The sequence below is a fragment of the Brachionichthys hirsutus genome, chromosome 16 (genome assembly GCF_040956055.1).
Source record: "Brachionichthys hirsutus isolate HB-005 chromosome 16, CSIRO-AGI_Bhir_v1, whole genome shotgun sequence".
NCBI classification, from domain to species: Eukaryota; Metazoa; Chordata; class Actinopteri; order Lophiiformes; family Brachionichthyidae; genus Brachionichthys; species Brachionichthys hirsutus.
In genome coordinates, this window is record NC_090912.1 from 4,038,590 (window position 1) to 4,054,074 (window position 15,485).

Consider the following 15,485-nt stretch of genomic DNA (forward strand, 5'->3'; position numbering starts at 1 on the left):
TCGTTGGACACGTTCGGCATCCCCGGTTTCTTCTTGTTGGCTCGGCTCAAGCTGCTCTTGTTCTTGCTCGTCTTTTTGTTGTTCTTCTTTTTGGCATTTTTGCTGTCTCCCTTTGTGGCCTGCGAATATTTTCATCATCAAAGTGGCATTTAAAAGCATGACCCCCACCTTGTAGTATTATTATTATAAAGCAACAACAGAAGAAGGCGCTTGGGGGGGACTCACCTCTGTGCTCTCGTTGGAAGTGCTGTTCTCCTCCCTCTTCCTCTCCTCCTCTTCCTGCTCCAGCTCCTTGATACTCTCTTCTAGCACATTGGGCCAGAAGTCTCCCTCAAAATATGGCAGCTCCTTGGCACTGGTCAGCCGGTCCTCCGTGGCCTGCTTGAAAACGTCCTGATGCACAGAAGGAAACGGCGCTTGAACAACAGTTACGTCCCGGGGAGGTGGGGGCTTGTTAAATTTGGGGAAATGACAAAAATGTCTCACCTTGAAGTCGTGCACGATGCGCTCCGCAGCGGCCTTGTCCAGCATCTTCTTGTACCACTCCTGCAGGCGTTTTGGCTTGGGGATCTTCTGGTCAGCCGGGTGGCAGTGGAAGATGTAGTCGTCCCCCTCGCTGGGGGGACAGGCCCAGATATGACCTGTGGTAAAACTGGCACGGGCAGAAGCGCGGTTTCAGCCACTGGGATACTCCCTCCGCCCACTTCCTCGTGGAGGACAGGTGGTAGCGCTTCTCTCACCCCTGTCTCTTGACGTACTCCAGGTAGCCCAGTAGGATCTCGTGGTACACGGCGGTTCGGAGGTGTCGAGGCTTGAAGAAGTGCACGCTGTCTAGATAAGAGATGTAGACTCGTCTCTGATTGGGAGGCGGGCAATCGGAACCGTACTCCTGAACATGCATGCCGAAAAAACACACGTCGGCGCCATCGATGTCCTCAAACGCAAACAGGGCTTTCATCCTGTATGGGAAGGACTCGGACATCTCCCCGCTGTCGACGAACCTGCAGGAAGTCCATCAGTGGGGCAGTCATCAAAATACGTGCCACTATTACCCCCCCCCCCCCCCCCCCCCGCCCCCTCCCCACCGCCGGTGGAACCGCAGTCCCTACCTGGACTTCATGCCTGGCTTGACCTCGACCACCTTGTCTGAAACATGGACCACGCGGATGGTGACCCTCGCCAGATTCAACGTGGTTCTGCCGCTTGACGAAGTCGTTCACCCGCATCTCCAAAAAGCCCCCCAACTTGGTCTGAGGAAGTCCTGCGAAGCAGTGGGAAAGATCAACAACCAAGCATCTCCGCCCTCAGTCAGAACCTGCGACGGTTCTCCCACCATGAATACACGGATATATATTATATATATATATGTGTGTACGATGTTTAGATACAGAGCTGCATCGCTCTTCTCATCCAAGTCTGAGCACGGAAGCAATAAGACGTCTCTCTAAATATTCACGTATCGCATGCTGCCCGGTGACCCCATTTTATTCCCTCGTTCAATGACACGCCGGAATTACTGCTCTCAATTATTCAAGTTATCTTTAAAACGCTAAAGAAAAACGCTAACAAATACACAACAAATAAATAGAATCTAAAACCTGACAGAAACAAACTGATTATTGATTATTTCTGGAATCCTGAAAGAGAAGTACAGAGCGCTCCTGTACTCACTCTTGGCTGCGTATTTGTTCTCTTTCCGCGTCTTATTTGCTTTTTTCAGGCAGTTGTCGCACACAAAGCTGTTGGTCAGGAAGGAAGTGAAGAGAAGACATGGTCACATTTCCAGGTTGCAGCTCTGTCAGCAGCAACGACAGTTGAATCGAGACGACGACTACGACTTGAAGGGCAGCGTCTCTTTCTTTAAAACGACGGGAATGAGCCCGAAGTCGCTTTTTTTAATTAGACCCAACAGGAAGGAGACGCTCCATCTGCGTTCAAGCCTGCACGACTTTGCGTGTCTCCCTCCCGCCGTCACGCCGGCTGGGATCGGCAGTCTCGCGTGTATTTAACAAACATGTTTTCATTTCCAAAACTTGGTCTAAACTGCATTTCCAAATGTGGAAACTTTCATATTTCACAGAGAAAAGTGTATTTGGATGATTTTACAGCTTTTTAAAAAAGGTGCATAGAAAGACAAACGCATTTTCCAGACCTTTTCATGCAACACAATGAACACTGCGCGTGTCTGTGTGTGTGTGTGTGTGTGTGTGTGTGGATGCCTGATTGTTGGCTCACCCCGACGGCCATATGGTTTCATGATGCAGCACACAGATCTGGTGCATTTTACGACCACAGTCAATACATTCCACAAGCCTGAGTAGAGAGAATGAAAAGAATGAGGGAACACAGAACACAGACAATGTCCCAAGTTCACAAGGCAGCGTGTCGCATCCTGAAAACATCCTTAGAAGAGTGACAAACGTGCACGAGGAATCCAGAGCGTGAAAAACGAGTGCTAAAACAAAAAGGTCAAAGACCCGGAGCGTCAAAAATGAATGCCGAAATGAAAGTTTCGAGCTTTGTGACTTACAACTCGGGGTCGAGGGTGTCGTTCTTCTTTCGTTGGAACTGCTCTTTGTTGATGGACCTTCAGGATATCAGGAAACAAACAAAGATGTAACATCTGAGGGAGGGTTACATGTCATCAGCAAATACCGATGTTTGATCCGACACTTAAGAAAATCGATCTAAAACACACGGCAGAGTTAAGAATGAGGCTCCTGCTATAGGAGATGATAATATTCACTTAGAGAGAATAGACTATTCCAAAAATGAATTTACACAATTTGATTAAAGACGACAACGACAAAAAAAATCCCTGCTGTATTTGTTTTGGACTTTTAAATCAAAGAGCAGTAAAAAATTTAATCCAGGACTGACACCGACACTTACGTCTGAGGCTGGGAGGGGTCGTCCCCCAGGGAAACGCTCTCGCCCTGGATTTCGTTGAAACACTTCTCACAGAAGTGGTACCTGTCAGCAAGAAGCCCATATTTTGGTGAACTACACGTTCGCCATCAGCACAGCCAATCACAGTGAGGGCGCGAAGAAGCAGCCGCCAATCAGGGCAGGACAGGCCAGGGGGCGGACACACAGGAGGAGGCAGAGGGCAAGGTAGGTCGTCGCCCAGGAGGAAGCAGCCAATCGTGAAGCAGGATTTTTGTGTGGGCGGGTGTTTTGATTTTGCGCGTAAATTTCGCAGTGGATGATTGGTCACGCCAAAACAGGCCAATGCAGACAACACAAGCGTTAAAAAAAAAAAGAGGGGAGAGAAGGGGAGGGAGATGGGGGAAGGGAGGGGGGGGGTCAAAATGAATATTAAAAAAAGCGTGAAATAAATCGTTACAAGTCAGACGCACAGGGAGGCGGGGGCAGAATGGGGAACAACAATCAACAGAGGACAGAGAGCCAAGGCAAAGCAAAGATTAGCATCAGACATTCAGTGGTAAACAACAACAACAACATTACAGCAACATGAGAGACCCAGGAGCTGTGGAGGGGGGGGGTACGAGTCTCCAAACACGACAGGTGGATGAGGAAACATAAATAAAGCAACAGAGACCCATCATCCTTCAGATCATTCAGAAAGTGGGATCCTTCCCTTCCGGTGGTGAGGATGGATACACCCCCCCCCCCCCCCCCCCCCCCGCCCTTCTTGAATCCAGATGTTATTTTACCATGGCAACCAATGGCGCAACGAAAACAACGATGGAGCCAGAGGAGCCCACTTTATGAATGACAGCAAAAATGAAAAGGGTGCACTATTACAGCGGCGCCACGGCAACCAGCTGAAGCCAAATCAAAACTCATCTGTGATTGCACCGATCACATTTCCTACAGCACGGCATCAGCGTGCAAAATATAACACGACGCAACAAAGCAGATCTTTTCACAGAGCACGTCTGTCGGGTCGCCGCCGGTGCTCCAAAGTGCCCGAAGCCCTTACCTGTTCTGGTAGCTAAAATACGCAGCATCACGCTGAATGGTGCACAACTGCTTTCCATAGCAGCATAGCGTCTGGGGGGAAAACTCAAACTGTAGAAACAAAGATGAAAAAGTTGATTAAATGATCTTCTCTCAACTGAAAGGTAGACGTGTTGGTTTTTTGTACAGCTCTAACTCTCCACTGGCCATAAACACACGCAGAAAACAAGAGCCTCACCTTCCTCCCACAGCAGTATCCCAGACCCTGCATGACGGGATCGATCTCCGACTCAAACACCTCCGCTAGCTTGGAGCAGAACTTGTAGACGCGAGACGTCTTGCGGTTGTACAGCCAGGCGTTGTTGAACATCAGCCAGATGTCCTCGACGTACTGCCAAGGCTCCTGATACTGTCCCGTGTCCAGCTTCCGCTTGATGGTCGACAGGTCCATGGGGTTCTTCACGATGTCAAAGTAGTCCTGGTTTGGGAGGAACACCCCACCCCCATCCAGATTTGAGGGGCAGGAGGAGACCAGAAAAGAGGAGAGGAGCGAGATGGTGGGCGGGTTTCATCGACCAGGAGGGCCACGGTGACGGAGGTGGAGAGAAGAGTATGGATGGTTGCCGTTGCCATGCGAGGGGGGGTGGGGGGGCGAAGATGGCGTCAACCAGGTGGGACCAGAGTAGGGAGACAAGAGGGTGCAGGGGGGGGACAATGTTGTTGAGCGCTGCAGAGAAGGAGGCGTGCGTGCAAACAGAGAGAGACGTGACAACTTCTGCCCTCCGGCTCTCCTGCTTTGCACCCGACAGTTTCAGTTCCTAGCTACAGGAGCAGGCTTCTGCCACTCGGACACAACCGATATGCGATTTAAAAAAATAAAAAAATAAAAATGCAAAAAAAGGTACAGACAAGATCACCGGTAGCAAAGACAAGCCCGGTGAAATCACTCAAGGCAAGGCAATCAGAAGAACAGAGCAGCGGAAACACAGCAGGCAGGCAGCTCCACGCGTTTGAAGCAACATGGTGGTTGCCGTTAACGACAGCAGCGGCGTGACGGGTCACATGGCGTCCAGCGTTTAACCGGTGCTGAGGTGAGGCGAATGCGAGAGGGACGGACGAGTCGCCAGTTCTCAAACTAAAACACCGTTTCGTGAAAGACGGCGAATCAGCGCTACATCAAGAAAGGGCGGATGGGTGGGCTTCACAGAACGGGGTCCCAGCTCTGTCACCATGGCGACAAGAGTAAGGAAACAGACCCGCCTCTGAACGGAAGCAGTCAGAAGCAAGTGATGCATGTTATAGTGAAAATAAGCGCTACTTCAAATAGCACGGAGCAGGCGGAACAAAGTGTCACCGTCTTTCAGAAAACATTTATTCCTACGAGGACCGAGGGCGAAGGTGCCGTCCCGTCTCTCCACACTGCCCACCTCAACACGACTACTGGTGAGGAACTGAACTAGAAAGCTAGCAATGAAATGCTAAAATGAAAACAGCAAAACAAAACGGCGTATGGAACCAAAGGAGAATGAGAGCAATGAGAGCAAAGTGTGTCTGAAGTGTTCTCAAAGCAAATGTTCTTCCTTTAAACCCCGAACACAAAGTGCTGGACATCGTCCTTTATGTATTTGTTGTGTGACAGTTTTTAACTGTCCTTTAAATTCAGTGGACAAATCCGAAATTGCCGAGCCAAGTTTTTAATGGCGTTCATCAAGGTTAAAAGTTCAGAAGAGTCATTGCTTTGATTTACAAATGACAAGTTAAAGAGAAACATAATAGTAAATAAATAAGTGTGCACACACACACACACACACACTCTTCCAAAAGAAAATGTCTGAACATCCGACATGCAATGGGAGAAAATAAAAATATATAAAGGCAGAAGAAAGAGCAGAGAAGTTCAGAAAATATAACAGCAGTGAGAAAGGTGAGGAAATATTAAAGATGGAAAAAACAAAACAAAACAAAGCGGCGTTTTCAGAGGAGTTGAAGCAAAATGGCAGCCAGCGCAGTCCCTTACCAGGTTAGTTTTGTTACTAGTTCGAATACGTACGGGTATTCCCAGTAACTGGGGGTCCACCGGCTGACGAAAGGGAATGGACTCGGGGTCTTGCCGGTACAAGGCTTCCAGGGTGGGCATCAGAGCCTGCCGCAGCTCCTCCGGCTTAAAGACTGGAAGCAGGAACAACCAGAGACAAAAGAGACTTAGAGAGGCAAAGGGAGAGGAGAAAAGCGGCGTTTGGGAACGCTGGCAGTTGCGAGAGACGCCGTGCTTTTCTGAGGCGCGCCTCACCCCTGGTGGACGCGGACCTCACACAGACACACACCGCCTTCCTCGAGCAGCCTCTCTCAACGTGCAGAGAGCTGCAGCTGCTAAATCAGCAAGGACAAATCCCAAACGTACTTTTCTTCTTGCTCTGGCTGCTGGCCGGGGAGCTGTTTGTCGCTGCGGACCCCGAAGCCTCCTCTTCCTCCTTGGGCTCCTTCTTCACCTCGGGCTTCTTGTCTTCACCGGTTACTATGGACGGTGGCATGGAGGATGTGCATGTGTCCATGGGCTCCCCTTTGCAGCCGTCTCCAGAGGGCTTCTCCTTCTTTATCTGAGAGGATAAAGAAACTCCAACAACAAAACTCGTGGCCTGAAGTCTCATAAAACGCCCGTCGGACTTCCAGGCGCCCGGATAAGCGTGTTCCAGTCAGCGTGGATGATCTTACCTCCGATTTCTCCTCTTTCTTTATTTCGGGTTGACCCTTGCCCAACTTTCCCTTGCCTTCTCCTTGGCTGTCAGTGCCTTCATCATCCTCGTCGTCCTCCTCCTGCTTCTTTGCCTCTAATTTGATGTCTTCCTGGCTGGACAGAGCACCGTCTGCCTGAGTGAGCTGGGAGCCGGGATCGGTCGTGCTGCTGACCGAGGCTGGAGAGGACACCTGACCGTCTGTTGCCAGAGAGGGCCTTGGAGAGAGCTGCGACAGAAGCGGACAGACGTTTATGGGGAACTGACGAAATGGCGCGTTGCATTCTAAAATACGAAAGGATGCGGCGAAAACAGAAAGCCTGCAAGGACAGGCAAGAATAAGCCGACACCAAGTGAAAAGGAGGGAACCATTTCTATTGGGTTCCCTTATCTTATTGACAATAAAGGATTTGGATTATCCAATTCTTGCTAATAGACAAGTGCCCTTCAAAAAATGTATATTTTAAACAATTTGAAAATTCTTTCATCACAAAGCAAAACTTATTGATCTGAAATTTTAGTTCTATAAAGACGTATTTTGAAGATTTTTCACTCTTTTTTTTGGCTTATTCTCATCTCTGACAGAAAACAAATACACAAATTCATTGTTTGCATACAATTATATTGGGAATCCCAAGAGCATTCAGAACAGACGGCCCACTGAAGCAGGCGGCAGGATGGGTAAAACAGGGTTAAAGGGAGTGGGGGGTCGGGGGGGGGTACTCACTGGCGTCGGTGTCAGCTGTAATGGCACATGGGCATTCTGGGTAGGCACTGAAGAAGCCTGACCTGCTTGAGGGCCCGAGGAAGCCACACCCCCAAGCGTCTGCTGCGGAAGCTGTTTGCCGTTGTCAGAGTTTGCCGCCAGCCCCAGCGGCTGCTGCGGAGGGGGCAGCTGGGGCGTGCCGGGAGTGTGCGGCTGTGGGGTCTGAGAGCCAGGAACTCTGGGGGGCGTTTGGTGCGGCTGAGGCGTTAAGCTGCGCACCGGCGAGGGCGAGGGCGAGTTTGTTCGGATGGGCGGGCAATGCGGGTAGGAGTTGGCCTGGGTGGAGGAAGGAGGCAGGTTGGGCAGGGACCCGGGACCGCCGGCGCCACCAGGCCCCATGGCACCTCCGGGAGCCCCGGAGCCTGGAGCCTGTGCTGCGGGGCTGCTGGCTGGGTGGGAAGGCGGCGTCGACAACTGGTTCTGCTACAGAGGACAGGACACAGCGGTTAGAGAGAGAGAGAGAGGGAGAGAGAGAGAGGTCTCTGCTGCTCGTCCAACTAGAAAATATCTTCTAAAGAAAGCTGGAGTACGGGAGACAATTAAAACCACATGAGTAATTACAGAAAGGAGGTTCTACCAGATGTACCACTCTGGAACACAACACTTTTATTTTCACTTAGTCTCCTTGAAACCTATCATGTGAATTAATGAAACGGAGAACACTGCCAAAAAGCACAAATAATCAGTCTTCCAAGTCGCAGACGGAGCCAATGAAGAGCCGTGATCCATCTCTCCCAGCAGACAAGGACTATGTGCAAACAGGTCCGTTCACTATGCAGCTATTCTTCACTGTCCGAGTCAGAGCCCGTGTTCATCCTCGTTGGGAATCAGAAAGCGGGTTTCAGATGTCCGAAAGTTAAATCACACACGTTCCCTTCCTTCTGCGAAGACCGCTGGCATTTAAACTGGCGTCTACATGACAAGATGCTGCTACGCGATGCTCACCGGTGGCACAGCCGTCTGCGCTCCTGGCTGGTTCATGCCAACAGGACCAGAACCACGGCCGGGACTGGACCCAGGAAACTGGCCTGGAGGGATGTACTGGTTTTGTAATTGTGCGGCATTTGGCTGACCCCCCATCCTCGCTGCTCCCATACTCATCTGGAAACAAGACAGGAAAACATCTCAGATAAGACCATTTTAGTAAAGGTTGTTGTTTTTTTTTTACTTGAAAACATGAATTAGAATCTTTTGTTCATGTTCACACAGATTATATTAGATTCCTCACAATACTTAAATATATATATATAAAAATGTTACCCATCGTGATGCTGGGGTGAAAATTTCAAAGATTTTTGTTCACTGATTTTCAAGATGAGCCTCATAACCAAAAATGAATATTTGATAGAGACAGCGTAAACCAAAAAAGAAGCCAACCTGGTTCATTGGAGCATTGAGAGGAAGAGGAGGCGTCGACCTCTGACCCATCGTCGGCATCCCCATCTGACCAAATTGGTTCATTCCTTGACGTGAGCGTAGAAGAAATGAGCCTAAAAGCGTCTATCTGGGTAAATGATGAAAACAAGCTCGCCTGCTGAGCAGAACTCCTGACACAAAGGAGGAAACTCCTGCGGTGCGTTCTACCACCCAATTCTTATCTTAAAGCTCAAGCTTGTACAACACAGTTCTGGAAATCTGGCTACCCAACATGCATTGCAACAGTATGACTAACACCGATCAGAACGGTACCTGCGGGGTTCTGCATCCTGGAGACCATCTGATTGGGTCCAGCTGGACGGATCATGGACGGATCAGCATGCGGACCATCTAGAGAGACGGGTCACAGCAACCAATAAAAACCAATAAAAATCCGTCTTCTTACGAAAACGAACGGCCTCAAAATGAGATCGTCACAAGTTCCCGGTCTCTTTTGTTGCTGCTCTTTAATGTTCAGTTGTTCGCGCCGTCGTCGCCATTCCCTTCTTCAACAGCCAGACTGATCGCCTTTAACGCGCGTCGGTGCACATTCAGAAGAAGCGTTTACTTACTTGGGGGTTGCCCTGGGGCCATGGGCAGCTGTCCCATGCTAGGGGGCCCCTGTGGGAGGCCTGGGGAGGCCATGCCAGGTTGGCCGGGCATCATGCCCTGCTTCTGAAGTCGTGTCCTCCTCTTCTCCTCCAGTTCCTTTTGGATCTTGTATATCTTCTCTGCTAGAAGGTGGTAATACTCCGCCTAGGAGGAGACGGGATGGGATTTGACCCTGTAACTGGCGGTCGCGTCTCAATGCTGTACTTGCTGCTCTGTTCGTGTCGTACCCGACTGTTAGCCGACTCGTACATGTCGCCCTCCACTTTTCGAGCGTACGCCACCAGATTCTCCATCCGTCGATCCTTCAGTGCAGCTGGATCAGGAGTGGGGAAGATGGCCTGAACGCTGCTCTCGTGCACGGACGAAAAGCACAATGGTGACCAGAATCACAATTTAGGATCTGATAATCACATTAGTCCCATAGGGAGGTTTTTTTTATTTATTTTTTTTGCAGTATTTGCAGGAAAGCAGACTCACAGCTTGTGAACAAGGTGGTTGCGGAGGTCCTGCGTGATGTCTTCATGCCAAGACTTCCTCATGCCTGCACTAGAGGGAGGCGTTGCAGTGGGCATCGAGCCCATGTTTCCCATACTGTCACTCAACAAGCTGAGTGGGGGTGGGAGGGGGGGACAGAAAAAAAAGATAAAAGGATGAATTAAGCACATACAAAAGTACTTCTGACCCGGCTCAAGTAGAAAACGGTTTGAAAGTCCGTCCTACCTTTGTGCGTTGATGTTGTTGTGCAGCATGGCATTTGGCATGAGGTTGGACTGCTGGTTGGGGGGTTGCACCCCCACGCCACCATTCACCCCTATAGAGTTTCCTCCTGGAAAGAGTTTTGTTGTAAAATGTGTGAATTCCTGACATAAGTACGACGAGCTACACTGAGGTATCACACGAATGTATCCTTTGCGACGCGCATCAAGCTTAACGGAGCAGCTTAGGCTACATGCACAGATCCTGCACGGATACCCGAGCTGGGCCCAATCAAAACACATCGAATGAAAGCAAAACAATCTGGATTCTGTACGTTTCAAAATGACATTAGATTGTGTGGTGTGAAACGTAAACCTTTTTTTTTTTAGTGTGTAGGTGCAGTAAAGCGAAGCACAGATTCACTGCCGACGCAGCACACTAACCCATGGTGTTCAGAGTCCGCATCCCAGACTGACCCTGCAGCCCCTGGTTTGGCAGGCCGGCCTGTGGCGGCTGCTGTGGCATCTGGTTTCCCTGGTAAGTGAGCCCGAGTGCAGCATAGGCCCTCTCTATGGAGCTGGGGTCAATCTGGTTTGGAGGGTTCAGATTTGGAGTGTTGGGCTGTCCGCCAGGCACCCCTGACCCTAAAGAGTTTACCAAACCCACTCCGGCACTATTTACAAGAGCTGTTGAGAGAGCAGCGGGTGAGAAGACAGAGAGCGGAAAGATAACACGGGGGGGGGGGGGGGGGTTAGTATCAAACCGGTTTGCCATGTGGTTGCAGAACCGATTCCGTTTAGATGTCCGTGTAAACACTCACACTGCTGGTTCCTCTTGTCTCCAGCGTTTTTCAGCGGCAGACACACAGGACAGTCGTGTCGTGTGCAATTCTTCCAATGAGAGATGATCTGTCTGGATGAGGCACAATGCGCCACTGAGGGAGAAGAAATAAAAAAAAAGGGACAGAGGTTCGGTAAGATGGAGAGAGAAATAAAATGAAAAAGAGACCAGAGGAACAGGGAGGGAGGAGAAGAAGAAAAATGAAACGATACAGATGCCAGAGACCAAGTTATAAGAGTCATAAAGTACAACTATACTAGGGAGAAAAAAAAAAGGATGAATAGACACCAGAGAAAATAAATAATCATCATAAACAAATACACAAAGAAGAACGCCAAGAAAGAGAAATGATTGCAACAGACACATGAAGCTTGGCTTGTGCTTGCAGAATAAACCAAACATAAAAGCATCAAAGGACATAAATCAAGAGTCTCACCCTGGCAGGATTTGCCAGCCTGGCAATGAGTCATGTGGTTGAGCACGTTCTTCATGGTGCGGCAGTGGGGCAGGTTGCACTGCCGCACTTCCCCATTGGCTTGCTCCCTCCGCTGGCACTTGTGCGCGTGAAGCAAGAGAACCAGCTGCTGCTGGATCAGCTTCCGCTTCTCTGGGTCTGCGGTGGGGGGCGCTGCGCCGGGACTGGTCCCCACGGCATTCAGCCCAACCTGGGCCCCTCCCACTGCCGCCGCTCCGCCGACAGACACGCCGCCCGCTGCGCCTGGCTGCTGCTGCTGCTGCTGCTGAGAGGCCTTAAGTCGGCAACACAGAAAAAGTAATAATAATTTCATATTCTGAAGCTTGGAGTACGACTATCGGGAGTCTGGAATTAATAAGAAAAGTAATGCGGATGATCCTTTAAAAAAATAATGCAGTTGCCAAAACTGTCACAGGAAGTTTAACGAACTCGTCTTGCTCAAGAAAGGATTTATGAATGAGAAGGGTTGATCAGGCGCAGTAAAGACGTTCACACAAAGACCATCATATTACACAGAGCTCTGACAGGAAAGATCTAAAACAGCATCAGGATTCAATCTCTGAAACCTCTGGTAGGAGATCTGCCCTTTAGACGCATGAAAAGTCCTGTTTACCACACACTGATAGTTTAAGTCGGACAAGTTCAACGGGGATGTGAAAAAATTAAATAAAACACCAAGAGGGAGATTCTCAAGTGTGTATATTTAGTTTAGATTCAGCTAAAGGAGTAAATCTCCTGTGATATAAGAACAAAATCTTACCATCCCCGACATGCTTTGACCCGGTGGTGCCTTCTTGTCCATGCTGAATTGAGAGGCCATGTTGTTTGCCAGGCCTGCCTTGTTCTGGAGCTGCGGGCCCAGCCCCGCTCCGGGCAGCCCCTGGCCAGCAGACTGGCTGTACGGACCACCATAGGGGCCCGCATTGGCCATCATAGTCATCTAGAAGTAAAGAAACAAAGGACAGAGACGAGAAGGGGAGCGATGAGAGACGGAGAGGTGGAGGAGAACGACACAGGCAAGAAGTAAAAGTAAAAAAAAAAAAGATCATTTCAGCACCTTGGAGTGAAAATGTATTTAAAAGTGCAACAATTCCACCTTTAATTTAGTTTGACATGCAGCTACACTCACATTGAATACAGACAGTGCACAGACTGCAGCTGATTCAGTCTGTTTGACCTGCAGGACATGACTGGGTTCCAGTGCAGAGCTGAAGCGGGCAGGACCGTCAGCGCTTTAACAACTTCACGGTTTTAGTAAATGTGATTCCAAACATTGAGAACAAAGTCGCAGCCATTGGTGAACACATTGACACGCGCAAGGAGGTTAACTGGATATTGGAAATATGAACTGAATAAAACACAAGTGTGAGTAGCCCTTTATGAGAACCAGAACCTTTGAATGCCTTTACTGATATTGGTTAAATTTGCTTTTAGTTAACTCACTGCATTTGTAATAGAGTAAAACGTGTATACCCGTGTAGATATTAGTTCCTAGGGCCCCCGCTAGTTTAACTTACCTTGTTCAGGGCCCCCGGTTGCTGCGGTCTCATTCCCACCTGACCTCCAGGGCCCAATTGCTGACTGCCTTGCTGCTGCTGTTGTTGTTGTTGTTGTTGTTGTTGTTGTTGTAGGGTCTCTGCCAACAGATTACTGTTGCCCATACCTGCGTTGCCAGGGTAACCCATTCTCGGTGAGCCATTCATCACCTGTCCGCCCATTGGACCTTGTTGCTGTCCAGCGTTGCCCTTCTGGGCACCCATCATAGCAGCAGCCCGACTGAGCGCTGCCACCCCCCCGCCTACCATTCCGACCTGCTGCATTAATCCGGATTGCTGCTGTTGGCCCTGGGGGTGCATGCCTTGAGGTCCACCAGAGGAAAGACCCATCATCCCCATGGAAGCCCCCGGCGCCGTGGAAGCAGGACCACCTTGTTGCGCGGGTCCTCCAGCGCGCAGAAGCTCAGACAGCTGCTTGTGTTTGGCAGCTGCATCTTGGCCTCCCAATCCCATCCCTCCTCCGAGTCCAGCAAGACTGGTGTGGAGTTGGTTGACGTCCCCGCCATTGGTCAGCCCCAAGTCGGAAGAATTAATGAGCTCGTCCGGAAGGTCATGCTCCAGGTCAAAGAGCGAACCAAAATCTGGACATTAGAGAGAGGAAAACACAAAGTTTTACCAACCATGAAAAGAAAACTACAACAAATACAGACTACTGCACGGGTATGCGTCTGATCTGCAGGTTGATGGTGCAAAAGCGTGAAATGGACAGAGAGCGATTTAAAAACGGATCCGTTGGCTTTTCATATTTGTCATGTAGTTTGAGTACCCTCATATTTTCACAGGATAGAGCTTGAATAAAACTATCCAGAGAAAGCTGTCAGACATCTGTCTTTCAGCATGAATGATCCGAGTCATTCCTTTTAGATGTCCCTAAAAACAGATTCAGTTTTATGGCGCCTTCTGACACGCTAAATCCTCACGTAGAGCTTTTTCCAGCAGGTCAGCAGGCGTGCTTGTTCTCACAGGTGACCTGGCACACCTGAAAGCTCCGATGCATTCCCGACCGGCTTCAATCTCCGCTCCTCTCACCGCGTTATAACGCAGTAAAATGAACACGCACGTCAATTGTTACTGTCTGACATTCGCGCACGGCATAAACAGTCGAGGTGGTCGCACTGAATAGTAAAACGCACAAAACGCAGCCCGGTGACAGACACAGACAGACAATGGAGGGTGAACGAGAATATCGCAGAGAAGCTTTAAAAAAAAAAAAAAAAAGAAACACAAAGACAGAGGAAGCCGTTTTAGGGACGATGATTTTATTTTTGTTCCATTTCTAACTAATTCACACAGTTCGATCGACACTGCCGCAGATCCATGGGACGAGCGAGCCTTTTGCGCAACTTCAACGAAGTCCGGAACAATGGCTAGCTCGGGACACAATGGCTGGTTCGGTGCAGCAGAGCGAGTCAAAAGGCTCCCGACACCAGAACAAAAGACTCCGAACGTCTTCATCTCAACTCGGAACAGAGTCAAAACCCCCAAAGGAGTGATTCTGGTGCTCGCTACCGCTTCCCTCTCCACTAGCTAGCCGGCTAACGGAGCTCAGCTGGAGACGCTCTTCTTCTTCTTCTTCTTCTTCTTCTTCTCTGCCCGAAAGTTAGCCCGCTAGCTAGCTAGCTCTGTTCCCGTTACTTTCTCCTAAAGCCCAGTCCGGACAAACCATCGTTCGTTTGCCCTGCGGAGTGTCGGGGGAAGCCGCATTTGGCCTCGCCGTTTCGCCCGACTAACTTTTATAGCAACTACACGGACTCGAGGCGAACCGCGGCGACTCGATTCCCCCCATTGTTTGGAGGAGGACCCCGGAGTTAGGTTAGCTAGCTAGCCCGTGGAAGCTAGCGCATCAAAACATTCCTGCTGGAGAAGTTGATCAGCATTGCGTGTCGTTTTGTGTTCAATAGATTTATCTCGTAATCCCAGACGTGTACGATCCAAATAATATTATATATATATATCCATGTTTAAAAGAAACTCCGTGTCTGTACAGCCAAGTTGGTGTAAACTCTACCGGAGACTTCAAAGACGTCCTGATCAATAACACGAGCAGGCGTAGCCGCATTTATGATTATTAGCTAATACTCACCGTTTCCGTCGCTGGCGGACACCGAGAGAGCCGGAGAGGATAGCTTGGGCCTCTTGGCTGAAGGCGGGCCGGACTCCAGGACATTATCGGCCATATTTTGGCGAAGAAAATTAAAATAAATTGCTGTATATCCACGTCGGGCAAAAAAAAAAAAAAGACCCAACAAAGTACGTCCCTTTATTTGTGTCCCTGTCCCGGAGAGAAAGGCTCCTGCTGGTTTCCCCCCACCGTTCCGGGGCCGGTAGGGGAGAGAAGACAGCAGCGCTGAACTCTTTCCCCCCCTTCTCAGTTCTCCCGGTTTATTCCCCTATGCAGATATCAGCCGCCCCCCCACCACCTCCACCCCCCCCCGGGGTCGGGATATGTGGTTTCTTCACTGATTTCA

The 15,485-nt window shown here is 49.7% G+C and overlaps 1 protein-coding gene across 1 annotated transcript; it reads right to left on the bottom strand.

Annotated features, from left to right (window-relative positions):
• Positions 1-2: 2 nt before the first annotated feature.
• LOC137905537 (histone acetyltransferase p300-like) lies at positions 3-15,194 on the bottom strand (the record flags this gene model as incomplete). Its single annotated transcript, XM_068749782.1, is given in 29 exon segments — positions 3-119; positions 226-393; positions 487-652; positions 741-1,001; positions 1,110-1,174; positions 1,176-1,261; positions 1,672-1,739; positions 2,236-2,313; positions 2,531-2,587; positions 2,893-2,973; positions 3,947-4,035; positions 4,163-4,402; positions 5,975-6,093; positions 6,326-6,521; positions 6,637-6,885; positions 7,384-7,845; positions 8,368-8,523; positions 8,800-8,885; positions 9,112-9,189; positions 9,411-9,594; positions 9,678-9,795; positions 9,928-10,056; positions 10,171-10,276; positions 10,590-10,832; positions 10,967-11,080; positions 11,423-11,726; positions 12,222-12,401; positions 12,979-13,598; positions 15,101-15,194. Coding segments are annotated over 29 exon segments (4,914 nt in total), but the record flags the coding sequence as incomplete, so codon positions are not given.
• Between the last annotated feature and the right edge of the window lie 291 nt (positions 15,195-15,485).